Source organism: Mya arenaria, chromosome 1, assembly GCF_026914265.1.
Source record: "Mya arenaria isolate MELC-2E11 chromosome 1, ASM2691426v1".
NCBI classification, from domain to species: domain Eukaryota; kingdom Metazoa; phylum Mollusca; class Bivalvia; order Myida; family Myidae; genus Mya; species Mya arenaria.
In genome coordinates, this window is record NC_069122.1 from 20,070,278 (window position 1) to 20,089,336 (window position 19,059).

At 33.3% G+C, this 19,059-nt stretch overlaps 3 protein-coding genes across 3 annotated transcripts in view; 2 read left to right on the forward strand and 1 right to left on the reverse strand.

Moving 5' to 3' along the window:
- Nucleotides 1-3,855: 3,855 nt before the first annotated feature.
- Nucleotides 3,856-5,333, forward strand: LOC128225413 (uncharacterized). The gene has a single exon (XM_052935392.1). It carries the CDS (start codon nucleotides 3,856-3,858, stop codon nucleotides 4,786-4,788), a length of 933 nt encoding a protein of 310 aa, XP_052791352.1. The 3' UTR covers nucleotides 4,789-5,333.
- Nucleotides 5,334-13,210: 7,877 nt separating this feature from the next.
- On the forward strand, nucleotides 13,211-14,053 carry LOC128225429 (uncharacterized). The gene has a single exon (XM_052935393.1). The coding sequence runs from the start codon at nucleotides 13,211-13,213 to the stop codon at nucleotides 14,051-14,053; it is 843 nt and encodes a 280-aa protein (XP_052791353.1).
- A 2,691-nt stretch (nucleotides 14,054-16,744) lies between these two features.
- Nucleotides 16,745-19,059, reverse strand: part of LOC128231890 (uncharacterized protein C10orf67, mitochondrial-like) — an 88,697-nt gene continuing 86,382 nt past the window's right edge. Inside the window, exon 28 of the mRNA XM_052945146.1 lies at nucleotides 16,745-17,636. Coding sequence (XP_052801106.1) covers nucleotides 17,555-17,636 — 82 coding nt within the window. The 3' untranslated portion in view covers nucleotides 16,745-17,554. The remainder of the gene's footprint in view (nucleotides 17,637-19,059) is intronic.

The following is a 19,059-nucleotide window of genomic DNA, read 5'->3' on the forward strand; positions in this document are numbered from 1 at the left end:
GTGAGAAAAATAAACCTTGACCATTACGCAAAAAAATCGTTTACATTTTTTTCAAATGAAACTTGTGAGGCATATGTTGCTAGAGACAATATAACAAGACTTATAACTCTGATTTAAATATTGTCGAGTTATGCCCACTTTTCGACAAACATAACATGCACGAACTTGAAACTTGACCATATCTCAAATATTTAAAAGAAATCAATAGAAATTTGGGTTTATATGGTTCAAGAGACAAATCATTTCTATATGTAAAGCAATTGTCATAATTCTGATTTGAATACATGTTGAGTTATGTCCCTTTTTCGGGATGACAAACATGCACATCACCTTGAAACTATTTGTATTTACATGTAAAAGTACAGAAACAAGTCCAGTAGTCAACAGTTCAAACCCCGTTCAATGACACAGGGTCAACGCCAATGATATGACAGAAAAACAAAGATTAAGATTAAATAACTCGGGGCAACACCACGAAACACTACAGAAACACACTTAATATATATTATACAACTATGTGTATTTACTAAGGATAGCTAGGTACTTGAAAACCGTTCAAGAGAATGAAATTAAACTTACTACACATGTTTCTAGAGACAAAACGCACATGTATACAGCAAGGCCATTACACTGACTGTATAAAAAAAATTACCAAAATACAGAGGAGCGTTGACGTTCGCTCCGATACTCTGTTGTCTGTATTTTAGTAAAGCCTACATCATCCAAATAACCTTGAGTTTGGAGATATTTTCATGTCGCCTTTGATTCCAAATCACAAACCATTCCAAAATTGCCCAAAACTCAGAAATAAGTACATTTATGACTTGCTTATAATTTATAGGTTCGAAGTGACCAAGATTATATTAAAGTACATGACCACTTCAGGTCTATAAAAAATCAAATTGTCGACCTTATTACATGGGAAACAATGAAAGAAACGTCTTAATAGGTGGGTGTTATTGTGTCGTGTATATCCACTTTCTATATATTGGTGTCATTTCTTTCAAATAAGTTGTCAGTTGAAATACGTTCATATGGCTGCACAATTCATTTGTAATTATCTTTATTAATTTATAGCCCTATGGAAAACATATTAACCTATCTTTATCTGACGGGCAAGAAATGTTTTGAAATATTGAGCGAAATTTAGTTAGCAGAGTTGCCCCATATATTTCAATTCGGTACGAATCGTTGGTTACTGTTTACTTGTTTATGCATAATTTACAAAATGTACAAAACTGGAGAAATTAATGAATAAATTTCATGGCCAATAGACTATTTGATATCATGGTTATCATATCAGTAATATTTAATGAATATTAGTTTTAAAAAGTGTATTATCGTCAATGTGACAACATTTTTAGCAAGTTAGGAGAAATTTATCTACATATTAAGAGTATGTCGTTAATTGAGAACATCACCATTCTTTACTTGCTCTGTCAACTATTCGGTAAATTTAGTTTTTATTTATCTCGTCAACAATATATATTTAAAACTAACGTTGGGTTAACATACTAACATACAATGCATATATATATAACGGTGTTTAATTAGATTCGTCGTGTCTCCGTCCTTACGCAAAAGAGCGAGGTCGCGAAGAGATGACGGCGGTATTTCGCTCCTTCGGCTACGTACTTTTGCGTGTTCGCCTTCGTGTTTTCAACCAAGGAGTAAAGGGACAAGTAAAGGGCGAAGACGCGCAGACACAATGGCGAAGACGAGAAAGTAAGAAAGAATGAGCCGCGGAGGTTACATCGGTTTTTCTCGTTCGTCCCAACGCCCCTTCGCCTTCGTATCTGTGTGTCTTCGCTCCTGCGCCTTCGAACGTTCGATGGCCCTATTGTGGGCTGCATTGGTGCCAAACTAGTTTACAATTTCACCGTGATAGATGAACTAAAAAGTTTCTTTAGGCAAGTTGAATATTTTAAGTCTTTCAACATTTAATGTTCAAGGTAATGTTATCTTTGATACTGTTTAAGTCACACATTCCAAGAACACTATGTGTTTTCATCAAAGTACATGCATGTTCAGTTATTGTTAATAAATGTACTATATTCAGAGCTCTAGATGGTGACAACTAAAAAGGGTATGAGTTTGTTTTCATTTTAACATCGAGTTTTTTTCTTGTTTTGCAGGTCTTCCCAGTCAATAACAATCATTGTGCACCCGATTTTGCAGTAAATGGATTTCATTATGAAACCAATTGAGCAGAACATGACATTCATTATTAAACCATTTTAGCAGTAAAAGACACTCATTGCATTATTCTAACTTACATTCATTCAGTAAGTGGAATAATTTCAAAGTAAACAGCATACGGGATTTGTAGAGGCTTTGTTAATTTGTACTTTGAACAACAGTTTAAAAACCATGTTTGTGCCACGTGACATAAGCAGCAATAATTGGATGAAATATTATTTACAACATGTAAAATTCATTTATACATACACCTCCCTACCTATCCTCATTTTGTTATAAACTTTAAGTCACATTGTCTTGTTTCACTTTACGTAATAATAAATGTTTTTCAATATAAATGCCAGAATTTAACAAGCCAACGTGTCTTACGCCTTTCTTTCGACATAATTCAAACATCAGAGGCTAGGATTCGCAAATATAATTGTCTGTGCTATCCCAGTGAGGAAACGTTAGTGCAGGTACATAAAAGATACCATTTGACTTTTCTTAAAAATATTGACTTATTTTTATGTAAACATAGTTGGTTAGAAAAGCTAGCGGTATTTTGGTCAAAAGAGAAACCACTTGTATGTAAGACGTCTGTCTACAAAATGTCTAACTTGCTTTAGGTTGTTGTCGAACATTCAATTTTCTTCATTTCTTACTAGTTATAGTATGTAGTATTTGAAAGTTTACAATAAAAATTGTCATAACTGTCATTGTGTTTGTAAGATTCTATATCTTACAGCTTATACCCTAAGGACATTATATGAACAATTTTGGTAAAAAGTCACTATATGAGACTAAATACCATATATCAAAGGTCTAGGTCAAGCGTTTTCAAGGGAGGCGGTTTCCAAATTTTAGTATGTTAGAATATTAAAAAGCTGAATGTAAATTAATTTTGTCAATGAAATCAAGGGAAGATATTATATTATATCTTACTCAACATTCGGAGCTCCTCGGCCATTTTAATGGAAAACAACCTCGGATATATGCCGGTATATCAGTAGAAGTTGTTCGTAAAATTTTAAATTATATTATTAAATAAATGTAGTGTTTTAGCTGGTATTTGTTAATCTAAGTTTAAATTGATTGCCAGTTCAGTGTATTATTGGAAACATAATTAAGATTCTCAAGAGTTAAGTCATTAAGTTTAGCTGCTAAATTGAAATTACTGCGCGATCTACTTGCAGCGGAGATAAAGTGTACCGATTTTTGACTTTGTAAACCGTCCATATACAGGATAAAAATGGCCGAGGAGCTCCGAATGGGTTACTAACGTCTTAATATTCCTTAACTCGCCAGATTTTCATTGCGAAAAGAAACCGAGTATTAATAATGATTCAAGTAATTTCTTGATAATCAAGATATATCCGGTGTAATGGAAGATTCAATTCCTGTTTTAAACGTAAACAAAAATACTTATGCTAAAAACATATTCATAAATGCATTTAAGCCGGGAACAGTTAAGCATATCGATCTAAATGTAACTGAAAACAGATTCATTAATTCAATGAATGACAGCGTGTGATCTTTACAGTATCCCAAATTATTTTAAAATAATTACCATGGTCTGGTAATTGTGGGAAACGATGCATACAATGAAATTTCGCCATTTGCATTTTTTCGTTTTGATTGAAATAGTCGTTTTTGATTCTTCATATATGTATCAAAATGATGTGCGTTACCCGCCAAAAATGGCCACGGTATTTAACTATTATTCTTATAATACTGTGTGTTTTCTTTGTTAATATTTTTGTAAAAGGTAACATCAAAAATGAAGCATTAGAACAGGAATCTTTCTTGAAACAAAGACAGGATCGACACGGTCACAGTAATTCTTTTTTCATTGTTGCGGATAATTTGCACACGCCAGAGAATGCTGTAGACCAAGCAAAGGGAGTTCATGAAGAAGAATGTCGCTACGTATATTTGGACCTTGGATCTAACAAAGGCGTACAGATTCGAAAACTGTTTGAACCAGCGCTATACCCAGGAGCTGAGATCCTCCCGTATTTCGACAAAATATTTGGAAACGTCGATCACAGGCGAAAATATGCGTGTGCATTTGGATTTGAGGCAAATCCACGACATTTTTCAAGGTTAAAGTACATCGAAAATGCCTACAGACGAAAAGGGTTTCGTGTTACCTTCTACAACAATGCAGTTTCAAATGAACAAAACAAAAACGTGACAATTTATTCGGAGACTAATTTTGACTTAGACTGGGGTGCAGGGATCCTTGATGTTGCTATTCACGATAAAGAAAACATGACTAGATACGAAGTACCAACAGTTGATATTGTGAAATTCATCAACAAGGAAATTAAACCACTAAATCCCAAAGCAGTTTTTGTTAAAATGGATATTGAAGGGTCAGAGTACACAGTACTACCTCACATGGTCAAAAACAAAGTTTTGTGCAAAAACGTTCTGAGCTCGATGGTTGTTGAAATGCATGGATGGGCAAAAAAACAAATGAAATCAAAATTGGACCTGAAAACGTTGAGACAGATGATGAGGAAACAAATGTGTGCGCCCACAGAAATTGTGCCAGTTGATGACGAGTCCTACAAAGATGACGTGGAAGTCGATCCTGACGCATAAATAGAAGCGGAAATTACTATTACCACCACGATACTATTTGAATAGTACACGTTGACACCTCACATAAATGAAGTAACACGACTCGAGTATAAATGAACAGATCAAGTGTTCCTGTTATCTTTATTGTCTACAAGACATGGATGGATATAGAAATAGTACGTTAAGTCCAATACTTACTCCCGCTAGTTTGACATGCAATGACTTTCACATATCATGTCAAAAAGAACAGGAAATGCTCGATGGTGTGTGTTCTAGCAACATGATTCTGTAATATGTATATGCCTCATATTTTCCACCTGAATAGTATATGTATTTATGTAGGAGTTCTCGTCTAAAGGCACAACGATTAAAGCCAAACATACACCAACCAATGGACACCGATTCTTAAGTGTTAGTACCCTCAAAACAGTTTTGTTTCGATGTGTATGGTCAATGGCGAACTAGAAGGTAGCGTTTTCCACAAATGTTTTGAATCTATGCATATTGGATGAGTTATGTTTACAAAGGGAATATCACGTGGCTACAAAAGGAAATCTAAAACGTTAACGTTTATTCCGGACACACAAATGTGTAAGATAAAATATAGTTCTAGAGAAATATAATTGAATATTACCACAAAGTTATACAATGTATAGGAATTGGACAATTACCTTAAAAATATCTTAGAATTTGTTATTTTGTTATTTTTCTGTGGTACCTCTGTTCTGTTTGTCAGTATGTTATTTTGTTTTATAACTTGTATAACTAGAACTCCGCGAGTCGGATGGGTCGTCTGACGAATTATTTACTGTCGACATTATAGCTGTTAGATTGGCATTTTATTCATTTATAGACAATGATGTTGCCATTTAACTTTCAAGTGTAGGTGGCATTTGAACCTTCAATCAGATATACCTACGGAATAAGTTTCAGGTTGAAACCTCCTATAGTTTACGAGATATGCCACGGACAAAACCTAAGCAAGAAAATTAACAAAGGGCAATAACTCTAAAAATATGGCAGCAAGAGTAACGGTTCTTGTGCACTGCACTCTATCTCAATGAGATCTATCTAGCTATGAAGTTTCAAGTTGATACCTCTTATATTCGTCAAGATATGCCCCGGACAAAACTTTAAGCATGAAAATTAACATAGGGCAATAACTTTAAAACTAAGAAAGCAAGAGTTACTGTTATTGTGCACTGCACTTGCCCTCAATGAGATTTATCTAGCTATGAAGTTTCAAGTTGATACCTCTTATATTCTTCAAGATATGCCCCGGACAAAACTTTAAGCATGAAAATTAACAAAGGGCAATAACTTTAAAACTAAGAAAGCAAGAGTTACTGTTATTGTGCACTGCACTTGCCCTCAATGAGATATATCTAGCTATGAAGTTTCAAGTTGATAACTCTTATATTCTTCAAGATATGCCCCGGACAAAACTTTAAGCATGAAAATTAACAAAGGGCAATAATTTTATAATTAAGAAAGCAAGAGTTACTGTTATTGTGCACTGCACTTGCCCTCCATGAGATCTATCTACATATGAAGTTTCAAGTTGATAACTCTTATATTATACAAGATATGCCCCGGACAAAACTTTAAGCATGAAAAATAACAAAGGGCAATAAGTTTAAAACTAAGAAAGCAAGAGTAACAGTTCTTGTGCACTGCACTTGCCCTCAATTAGATCTATCTACATATGAAGTTTCAAGTTGATACCACTAATAGTTTAGGAGATATACCCCGGACAAGCGAAAATGGGACGCGGACGCCGCCGCCGCCACCGCCGCCACCGCCGCCGACACCGCCGCCGCCGCCGACGCCGCCGACAAAAGTAACCCCTATATGTCGTCTTTTCAGGCGACACAAAAACACTCTTAATTTTCTTTACAGACTTTCTATGAATTTGATAATGAAAGATACCAATATATTAAATTCAAAAGATTTGTTCCACTCATTTTTGTATAGCCTTTGGGTCGTCGTAATGCAAACATTTTTTCTTGAAAATAAAAAAATGAGAAAAATTAAACCTTGGCCATAACGCAAAAACCGTAATTTTTGTCAAATAAAACTTTGTGACGCATATGTTGCTAGAGACAATAGAAACAAGACTCAAAACTCTGATTTGAAAAGTGTCACGTTATGCCCACTTTTCGACCAAACAAGCACAAACTTGAACCTTGACCATATCTCAAAAAATGTTTTTAAAAGACATCGAAAGAAATCTGGGTTTATATGTTTCAAGAGACAAAACGCAAATGAACCAATGGCCATAATTCTGATTTGAATACATGTTGAGTTATGTCCCTTTTTCGGGAAGACAAACATGCAAAATAAAGTCACATTGACTATATTTGTATATACATGTACAACTACAGAAACAAGCCCAGTAGTCAAAACTTTAAAAGTAAAACCCCGTTCAATGGCTCGGTGTCAACGCCAGTGACACAGAACAGAAACACAACTATTAAATAGCCAGAAACACGAACAACAACACGAAACACCACAAAAACACACTCCATATATAATATATACAACTATGTGTTTTTACTAAGGGTTGCTAGGTACTCGTAAACCGTTCAAGAAAATGAAATTAAACTTACAAGACATGTTTCTAGACAAACCGCACATGTATACAGGAAGGTCATTACTCTGACTGTACAAAGTTTTCGACCAAAATACAGAGGAGCGCTAACGTTCACTTCGATACTCTTTTGTTTGTATGTCAGTTAAGACTTTATCATCAAAATAACCTTGAGTTTGGAGATATTTTCATGTCGGCTTTGATTCCAAATCACAAACCATTCCAAAATTGCCCAACACTTAGAAATACATACATATATGCCTTGCTTATAATTTATAGGTTCATGTGTTTTGAACGTAATGAGAGATCAGTAACAACTAAGTGACCAAACTTATAATAAAATATATGATCAAAACTTCATGTCTGTAGAAATTCAAATTTTTTGTTGACCTTATTACTTGGGAAAACAATGAAAGAAACGTCTTAATATGTGTGTGTGTTATTGCTTCGTGTATATCCACTTTCTATATATTGTGGTTCTCACAAATCAGTTGTATATGGAAATACATATGACTGCACAATTCATATGTATTTGGAGTAATAAAGCACACAAACAGATAATCAATGTACTAAAACATTATCTTAATTAATTTACAACCCTATTGAAAACATATTTACCTATCTGTATCCCTAGGGCATGTGGTATTTTTCAAATATTGGGCAAGATTTAGTTAACAAAGTTGCCACGTATATTTCAATTCGGTACGAATCGTTGGTTACTGTATACATGTATATACATAATTTACAAAATATACAAAACTGGAGAAATTAATGAATATATTTCATGGCCAATAGACTATTTGATATCATGTTTATCATATCAATTATATTTAATGAATTTTTCATAGTATATTATCGTCAATGTGTCAAAATTTTCAGAAAGTTAAAGTGACACTCTTATTCAAAATCAGTACATACAGATGTATAACAAAAATAAATTTTGAGTGATAAATCTTTATATACTTACTAAATACTGCATTTAGGGAAAATATAAAATACCGATAATAAGATTGTAACCATGTATCCAATAGCTGAAAACGCAAATATATTAATTGATTGGTGAATGCTTAAAGATTTACTGTATCTACCATAAGATCAACTGTAGTTCATAAGGTAGATAAACCATGTTTTCTGCACCTAAATAAATCCCTTAAAATTAAACTCGGTATCCTTTATAAGAACCTCTGTTGTCGATATTTATTGATCCTTTTGGGTATATCAAAACATTTGTATTAAATGTGGTAAATTTTATTTGGGAGTACGAGTGCATCTTAAAGATATATTCATTTTACATAATAAGAGTATGTCTTAAATTGAGAGCATTAACCATTCTTTACTTATTCAGTCAGCTATTCGGTAGATTAAGTATGTATTTATTTATCTCGTCAACAATATATATTCAATATTTAAGAGTAATGTTGGTTTAACATACAATGCATGCATTATACAACGTTGTTTAATTAGGATCGTCGTGTCTCCGTCCTTCGCATTCGTGTTTTCAACGAAGACACTAAAGCACGAAGGCGAATGAGTATAAGGGACGAAGGCAAAGACGCCAGACACGACGACAAAGACGACAAAAACGTAAGGAAGAAGGAGCCGCGAAGGTAAAATCGCTTTTTCACCTTCGTCCAAACGCCCCTTTGCCTTCGTATCAGTGAGTCTTCGCTACTGCGCATTTGAACGTTTGATAGCCCTTGCGTGGGCTGCCTTGATGCCAAACTGTTTTACAATTGCACCGTGATAGATGAACGAAATTCGGCAAGTTTCTTTGCGCAAGTTGAATATTTTCAAGTATTTTAACATTTAATGCTTAACTTAATGTCATCTTTGATACTGTTTAAGGGACACATTCCAAGAACAATCAGTACGTGTTTTCATAAAAGTTCATGTTCAGTTATTAATAATAAATATAATTATATTTAGAACTCTAGATTGTAACAACGTGAAAATGGGTATGTGTTTACACTTTATCATCAAGTTTTTTCTTGTTCTGCAGGCCCCCATTTCTCGAAACTTCTTAAGCTTAACAGGCTTAAGTCGCTTATTTCAATTAGCCAAAATACATACTGAAAATGTTTTTTGGTAAATGAAAAATGGTTTATTCTGATAATCATACAGATTATTCCAACAAAATTTCTAAAAATTCTTGAAGAAGTAAATATAACACATTTTATAGAATAACAAAAATAGTGAGATTAGCTAAATCCTGTTATAAGGGACTTAAGAAGTTTCGAGAAATTGGGGCCTGAGGATTGGGATATTGACTTTTGTCAGAGGGAAATTGCATTTGGCATGATGAATCTTTTTAAGCATTTCAATGAGTTAATCCGGGGTCAAAATGTTGAAAAGATATATGACTGCCTGTAGAGATATGATAGTCACTGGCGATTCGTTTCCTATCCCAGGCTGCCATAAAATGCTTATCATGTTATGTTTTCAAGAAATGTACGTGTCCACAGATGAAAGCAAAAAACGAACATGAAGCGGTCAATGCGGAGCTGATTCACCTTAACCCTTTCCAGAAGGCGGGCATAGACGCTGCTGCCTTGGTGATAATCAATGATGTCATGCAACTAGATACGATGCTATTTTAAATAACTGCATTCATGACAGGGTTGAAACATTAAACCCAGGTCTGATCACAGCTGTTTATTTTTAAAGTTTTATCGTATTTTGTTGAGCTTCGGTACTTAATAATTTGTTGAAAAAATGCGTATATAAACGAGAATTGTGACAGATTTGAAATAAATCGTCCAGAGAAGTCTGGAAGTTTACGACAGTTAGTCGTAAAGTTCCTTTGAGCGTTACAATATAAGAAAATATTTATCTTTTATTATATAGACTATAGTTGTCTATATATCATTTAGGCTATAATTATAAATAATTCGTATGAAATGTTTTTCACCTTTTAAACGCGCATTCTCTCTTGGAATATGTTGCTTAGAAAACTGGTTAATATCTGTAAGTCTTAGAATAAGTTAACAATTAATACTCCAGAATAAGCTTTCTTTGAAATATTGACGAAGGGTTTTTATCAACACATTCTATTAAGAAATGTGTTTTATAAAAGCGCACGTAGATGTTTATGGTGAAACACACAAACACACACACACGCACGCACTCGTATACACTAACACACACAAAGGCACGCACTCACGCACAAACACACGCAGGCACGCACACACGCACACACACAGATCGTTAACATCTCTTTATGAAATCATCTTTTCTACAAAATGTGGATGTTAAAAATGCCGCACACTGCCAATCTTTCGATACACAATACCTGGGACAAATTTTGCGTTGACAATTTGTCAGCCAATGAGGTTGTATTCTAAGCCAGTAGGATGACCTGATTAAAATCTTAATGATTAAAAAAGGGCTCGATAGCTTAGCTCTATCCGCCCATTCTTAAGTATTCAGATTTGAATTCATGTCATTATACTTTTACTTATAACATGGGGCCATATTAAAACAAAATATTAAAATAAATATAAAGTTTTGCCGTTACATTCGGCGCCTTAGCTACAGGTTCGTAAGTTTTGAACTCCTTTGTGACATTTTCACCCAAAAAACCTTGACACTAAAATCTCATTATATTTATGAATCGGAACCAAACCAATATAAATTTATAGAACACAGGTTTACAGTTAAATTTAAATTTAAGCTATGGAGGTAGATACGTACAATTAACTTCATCTGTCTACTTTCACTTTCATGTTCATTACCGACATTCAGTCACTGCAGGATTCCATAGACAAAATCAGCACCTAGTCTCAAACAACTATTTGTCAATAGACCCAAAATTAATTGTTTATAAATATAGATTTATACATGATTATATAAAGTGAGAAATTGCTTGCTTGATTTGCTTCCAATGACCGTGTATATGAATAATATATATTTTGGTATTAAAAAAACATGACATACCAGGTATATGTAATGAACATTGAACACAATTTATCGTTTCCTCAAGTTAATGCATAATTTGATAAGGTTTACCTTTACGTTTTTTCTTCATTTGGGATTGTTGGGATAAGAGTGAGGGTTGTGCATGTAAACTGGTTTAAACTCCCAGTAAATTTACATTTTACTGACCGTTCCAAGGCGCTACCTAACAATCCCTGATAAGCATACCTAGTTTTTTTATATAGTATATATGCACTGTGCTGTTAGTGGAGTTTTGTGCTGCTGTTCCATGTTTCTAGTTTGTGCTTATGTGTGTGTGTGTGTGTGTGTGTGTGTGTGTGTGTGTGTGTGCGTGCGTGCGTGCGTGCGCGTGTGTGCGTGTGTGTTTTATGTCTTTGGCGTTTACCATGTGCCATTTAACAGGGTTTATGTTTAAACGTTTGGCTACTGAGCTTGTTTCTGTAGTTGTTCACATAAGTATCAAGATGCATGACATAAAGGTTATTTGTCAAAAAGCTTTAAGTATAAGTAAGGAGACATATTGAAGACATTAGTTTCTTAGTTATTAACATGTTTCGATATTTGAATAAAATAAAACCATCGCAATGCCGTATGAATCTAATACGTTTAACAATTCTAAATGGGTTTCTTTTAGTTTGATTAACTACTATTTATATTACAGTGTCCGTTTAAGTAAGCTATCTGCGAACATTGCTTTCTATAATGTTATTGTTTTTGTTGTTGTTGTTTTACAAATGAGCTTTGTGGTTTAAAACTGTATTTTATGGAAATAGTTTCATTTGAATATGGTCTTTAAAGTGACTCTCTTATTCAAAATCACTATATACACATGTACAACAAACATAAATTTTGAGTGATAAACCCTCATCTATTTACTAAATAATGCAGTTATGCAAACTATTAATTACTGGTAACACTATTATAACTGTGTGTTTAATAGCTCAAAACGCAGGTTTTTTTAAAATGATTGGTGAATGATTTAAGATTTACTACGATCTACTATCGTCTCATAAGGTAGCAATACCGTGTTTTCTGCACATTTCTTTCAAATAAATCTCGTATCCTTCATAAGCACTATTCGACATTTATTCATTCTTTTTGGTATATTTAAACAATTGTATTAAATGTGTTAAATCTTATTTGGGAGTAAAAGTGCATCTTTAAGTATATTTGTTGGTGTGTACTAGGTGAGAGAAAATCTTGTGGGGATACTTGGAATACATTCATGTTTATAATGTCATCAAAATCTACTATTACTATTTAAAAAAAGATGTTTGCCTAAATATATTTAAAATGCTGTGCTTAGACGTCCCGTCAGAGTGAATGCAGTTGTCTCGTAATCATATATGAAATAGTTCACGATCTATTTTGTTTCTTTCATTATGTACTTGTCAAAATATTCGTTTTTTCACCTTTACAATTTGAGTACATCCCATTCTCCATGTTTTTGTTTATGACCAAAGGCTAATAAACTGCCAATATAACCAATAAAACTTTAACTAGTTATGTTTATCTTTGAAAAATCTAAAATGTATGTTTATATTAAAAATACACTTTGTTTTTGTTCTGGCCTTGCATACATTTCATTCCCGACGGTGGTATTAATACTCTTTTCTGCTCATACACCGAAAAAGACAAAAAATCGTTTGAAATTGTCTTTTTTTTCAACTATGCACTGATAAGTTGACCGACGTCAACAGTTTAGTATATCGATCTGAATGTAATTGAAATTACTTTCGTTAATTAATTTAATGAATGATAGCGTATACTTTTAAATTAGTTTTTTATCTAAAAATCTTCACAATATCGTATCTTATGTTAAAATAATTACCATTGACTACCAATATAGGGAAACAATAATTTTCACCATTTGCATATTTTATTTGGAATGTAAAGTTCGATTTTGATTTTTCATCAACAATGGTCAGCGTTATCCGCAATAGCTGGATTCGTAACATAGCACTTTTTCTTATACTACTGTGCGTTTTGCTTGTTGATATCCTTGTAAGAAGTAACATACAAAATGGAGCGCACAATGTGCAAACATCGTTCTCTTATGTACCACAAGAAGAATGTCGCTACGTATACTTGGACCTTGGATCTAACAAAGGCGTACAAATTCGAAAACTGTTTGAACCAGCGCTATACCCAGGAGCTAAGGTCCTCCCGTATTTCGACAAAATATTTGGAAACGTCGAACAAAGACGAAAATATGCGTGTGCTTTTGGATTTGAGGCAAATCCACGGCATTTTACAAGGTTGAAGTACATTGAAGATGCCTACAAACGAAAAGGGCTTCGTGTTACCTTCTACAACAATGCAGTTTCCAATGAACAGAATAGGAACGTGACAATTTATTCGGAGACTAATTTTGACTTAGACTGGGGTGCAGGGATCCTTGATGTCGCGATTAAAGATAAAGAATCCATGACTAGATACGAAATACCAACAGTTGATATTGTGCAATTCATCAATAAGGAAATTAAACCACTAAATCCCAAAGCAGTTTTTGTTAAAATGGATATTGAAGGGTCAGAGTACACAGTATTACCTCACATGGTCAAAAACAAAGTTTTGTGCAAAAACGTTCTGACATCGATGGTTGTTGAAATGCATAAATGGGCAAAAGAGCAAATGAAATCAGAATTGGACTTAAAGACATTGAGACAGACGATGAAGCAACAAATCTGTGCGCCTACAGAAATTGTGCCAGTTGATGACGAAACATACAAAGATGACGTAGACGTCGATCCTGGAGCTTAAAAATAGAAGCCGAAATTATTTTTTACCACAACGATGCTATTTGAATACCGCCAGTTGAAACTAAACACAAGTGTTGTCTGGTTCCCTGCATACTGTTTGTACAGTATAATGTAAGAGAAAGGAACTCGATCAAGACTAAAACAGAAGAAGCAACACGACTCGAGGAGAAATAAACAGATCCAAGTGTTCCTGTTATTTGGCTTTATTGGCTGCGTGACTAATGGAAATCGAAATGGTCTTTTCGTATAAAACTTACCTCTCCAGTGTAAAAATATTTATTTGCCATTAAATTGAAAATATGATATCAAAAAGAAAAGCAAATGTTCGACAGCGTATCTTTTATCAGATCTTGATGATTCTGTTATATTTGGACAATTCAAGTTTTTCCCCACCTGAACATGTTGTTTTTTTTTTCAATTTCATATTCTCAACTATACATGTAAATCATACATATATTGATAATGTATACAAAAGTCGTGTACCAAAATAAACCATGAGAAGGTATTCGAGTTATCTGTTTTGGGATGTTAGTTGAGAAAATGTGTAAGAAAATTTAAAATTTAATGATAGTAGGTTATAGATGAAATTTAAAAGAAAGCAATGTCGATGAAATCTATATTCTTAAATTATTGTTTTTTTTTACATCAAATCTATGTTGTATATTTATAATATTTCTGGCAGCTTTTGTCAACATACATATGTACATAAGGCCCCTGACAGAAACATCACTCAATACTTCAATTCTTGCTCATTTATCATGAATTCATTTAACTCTGTAACTCATTCAATAAAAGTTATAAAATAAAAAACAGAATACAATTAAAGATTTATATTGAATAGTGTTTTGTATTTTTATCAAGTTACCAATTGGACCATTTCACACCCTTCGAATAGACTTTTGCCAGCCATTGCCACTTCCATTTGTTTTTTTTCGCAGGCTATTCAAGATCTTTAGTATTATACCCTGGGGGTACAAACTTCATTGTTTAATTTTGACAGCAGTATTTCGATTTATTTCATTGTTTATTTTTGCCTCCAATTTGCGGTATGTCGTAAAAGTCGTAAAGGATACTGACCGTAAATATTCGGCGAAAACCGGCTTTCTCCGCCATCCAAGTTTTTGTTGGCGCGGAAACTGCCGAGGTTATTCGGAGAACATTGGAATGACATTCTTTTTATGAAAAGAAACGACTATTTTCAGAAACGTTCGGCTGATATAGAATTTTACCACATATGGCAACGCTATTTATAGAACGAATTTGGGAAAATTTAACTTTGTTTTATCTTCGATTTTGAGTAGATCGCGATGTTAATGATGGGGTTTGGGGTACCCCCTCCACCCCCCGAAAAACTCCCCGGATTTACACGATTTAGAAAATGACCACTGAGAAGACCGAAAATACGGAAATCTTTCACCCATGCAATACCGTGCTGTGCTTTTCCTGCTAATTGCACTGATGTCACAGAAGGGGCCAATTTCCTGTTTATTTGTTTATTGACACTGGGCCATTTAGTGTCCATTTTTATAATAAAACCTCCAAAACGGCACAGCAGGGTACTCAGACAATTAGGCAGTTAGATTAAGATCAATACACTGAGGTTGTGTACAATACACGTTTTTGTTGTTTTTTTTTTTTTTTTTTTTTTTTTTTTTTTGGGGGGGGGGGGGGGGGTCGGGTAACTATAGAAGGATTTAACAAGGCCTTTAAGTGCTAGGGTCCACCTATCATGAAATGTCTGCTTTTTATTTTGGCCCATGGTTGTTTTGTTTTTCTGTTAGCAGTCTCAATTTAATCTTCTTTTTTTTGGAAATGGATTCAACAAACTTTCGAGACACGTCACTGGTAATTTCTCCATTAAACTTACATCATTGGAAACAACAAGGACAAAACTCAAATCTAACCAAGATCTCGTTCAAAGGCACACCGATCAAAGCCAAACAGACACCAAGCAATGGACATTGATGCAGCCATCGTCATTAAGCATTGTCTTAAAGTGACACTCTTAATCAAAATCAATACATACAGTTGTATAACAAAGATAAATTTTGAGTGGTACAGATTTAACTACTTACTAAATAATGCATTTATAGAATATATTATAATGATTACTGGTAACAAGAGTGCTAAAAGACTACTGTGATCTACTTTAGTCTCACAGGGTAGAAATGTCATGTTTTCTTCACCTTTCTTTCATATTAAACCCAGTATCCTTCAGAAGAACCATTGTCATCGACATTTATCAATTCTTTTCGGTATATCAAAGCAATTACATGTAAATTAATTGTCGTAAAACTTATTTGGGAGTAATAGTGCATCTTTAATTAATTTAGAACCCTGCTGAAACAAATTAACGTATCAATACCCCAAGGGCATAAGATGGATAGTCTTTTTGTAAATATTGAATAATATCAAGTTTGCAATGTTGACACGTATATTTGAATTCGGTACGTACCTTTGGTTACTATACATATGCATAATTTACATGCGAAGGTGAGAAGTTAATGAATATATTTTATGGCCGAACGACGTTATTTTACATTATTTCAATCATATCAGTAATATTTAACGAACATCCGTTTTAAAAGTGGATTTGGGTCGAAACCTTAAGAAAATTGGGAGGAAATGATTTGACAAGTTTTGCATGGCTTAAAAGAACAAAAAATAAATCATCTTGTACTTGTTTTATTAGCTCATTGGTAAATTTATCATTTAAGCTCAAAGGTAAAGTTATTATTTATATATCCCGCAGAAATATCATATCTATGGTTTTAGGACAATATTTCTTTGATATATTTATTTATGTAACTAATTATTGAGTTATTTTTTATTGTAAAATTGAAGGTAAAAGACGTTGACAAACGTGCATGTACATTAAACACATGTAACAATTTATTTCATATGGTTTATTAAATAATGCATACAACAACAATAAACAATTATTAGCAGCATTATATCATTAATTAAATCTCACAAACACGACACAGCTTAAAATCATACATTAATGGAATTCATCGTAAAATAAATTCAGCAGTATATGACATTTATCATGAAATAAATTCAGCAGTAAATTACAATTAAATGACATTCATCGTGATACGCAATTAGCGGTAAATGGCATTCATCTCGAAACCGATTCAGCAGTGATACAAATTCAGCAGTAAATAAAATTCATCGAGAAACCCATTTCAGCAGTAAATGACATTCATTATGTAACCAATTAGGCAGTGACGCCATTTAATCAGTAAATGACATTAATCGCGAAACGGAATTATCAGTGAAACGAATTCAGCAATTCACAATAATCACTGTGAATCCCAATTCAGCAGTAAATGACTTTTATTGCAGATAATTCAACATAAACGCCAATTCAGCAGTAAATGTATTTACATTATCCAGCAGTAAAAGACATTTAGTGTGAAACCAGTTCAAAACAACACACGGATTTTGCAGAGGCTTTGCTATTTTGCACTATGTACAACAGTTAAAAACAGTATTTGTGTCACGTGACATGAGGAACAATGATCACGGGACCTTTGTGTTGCTTTACTGGACTGGACGTCTTGGAGGGTGGGGCAGAGTTTCTGAAATAGACACAAGGAGAAGGTTTTAATTAAAACTAATCTACATAACCTTCTAATCAGAACCAAGGCGCCATTTCATCAAACATCCTAGAAAGGATTTTCGAGAGTTTCAATAGGTACGAAAACTGCTCCCGAGATTCTTATTTTAAACGACACCTAGAACTAGTCTTTATTTTTGGCATATCAAATTAAAATTCTATATATATATATATATATATATATATATATATATATATATATATATATATATATATATATGCAAATTAGTGTATGATATTTGTTTATTTTGAGCAAAAATGGTCAAAGGCACCATGCTTAACCTAGCCCTTAAACAAGAGAAGCAAAATATCCCACACATTTCATGTGAATAAAGAAAAACAGATGTAATAAATAAAGATATATAAGAATGTGCAGGTAGAAATAAGCGAGAGTTTTTTTCTAATCAATCAAGTTACACGTGCATGAGACTTGTTGGTGGTGATGATGCCATTATTTTTACATATATACGTTTATAATACCACAAGTTCAACCAGTATCTCAGTAGTCGAAACTCAACTATATACTCCAATATACTCATACAACATAAACATAAACACGTGTGTTAACAAAGAACAGGTACATTAAAGCTGCACTCTCACAGATTTACCATTTTTACAACTTTTTATTTTATTTTTTGTCTTGAAACGAGCAATTTTTAGCGAAATTCCATGGAAACCAGTTATATAAGACTGCTGACAATAAATTAGATCGCAGATTTGTATATTTATGTAAGTAAGTTAGTAACGGTTTAAGCCATAAAACATTAATTTTCGGACGGAAATATGAAAATCTACGACCTGATTTTTTGTCAGCGATCTCATACCATTGGTTTGCAGATATCTACGCAAAAATTTGCTCTTTCCATGACAAAAAAATAAAAAAAGTTGTAAAATTGGTAAATTTGTGAGAGTGCAGATTTAAGGTTGTCTTTTTCTTCTGTCAAAACACAATGTCTCAAACATGTAGTTTGTTAGTATACTATTTTAGAGGAAATTCGCCTGTATGTAATATATATGTCAACATGCTTAGGTCAAAACGAGTTCTACGCACACTGCAATTAATAATTCAAGAATCTTTTTTGCAAAGCACTAATGTCAAATGACTCAATAAGAATATAAATAATCATAAACATATGAATGAAGAAAAGGAATTGATTCTGATGACCGTCTATCTATCTATAATATATCTTATCATTACATAATATACCTCATAACTGTATAACCGTAGTATAATGTTATTATTAATTATACATTACTGTGATAACTACTTTACTAGATAATGAAGAGAATACATACACTCTTAAATAAAACATAACAAATTATTGCGTTACATGTAACTACAATGAGATTTTGAGAGTCTTAAGATGTATGACATACAAGTTATT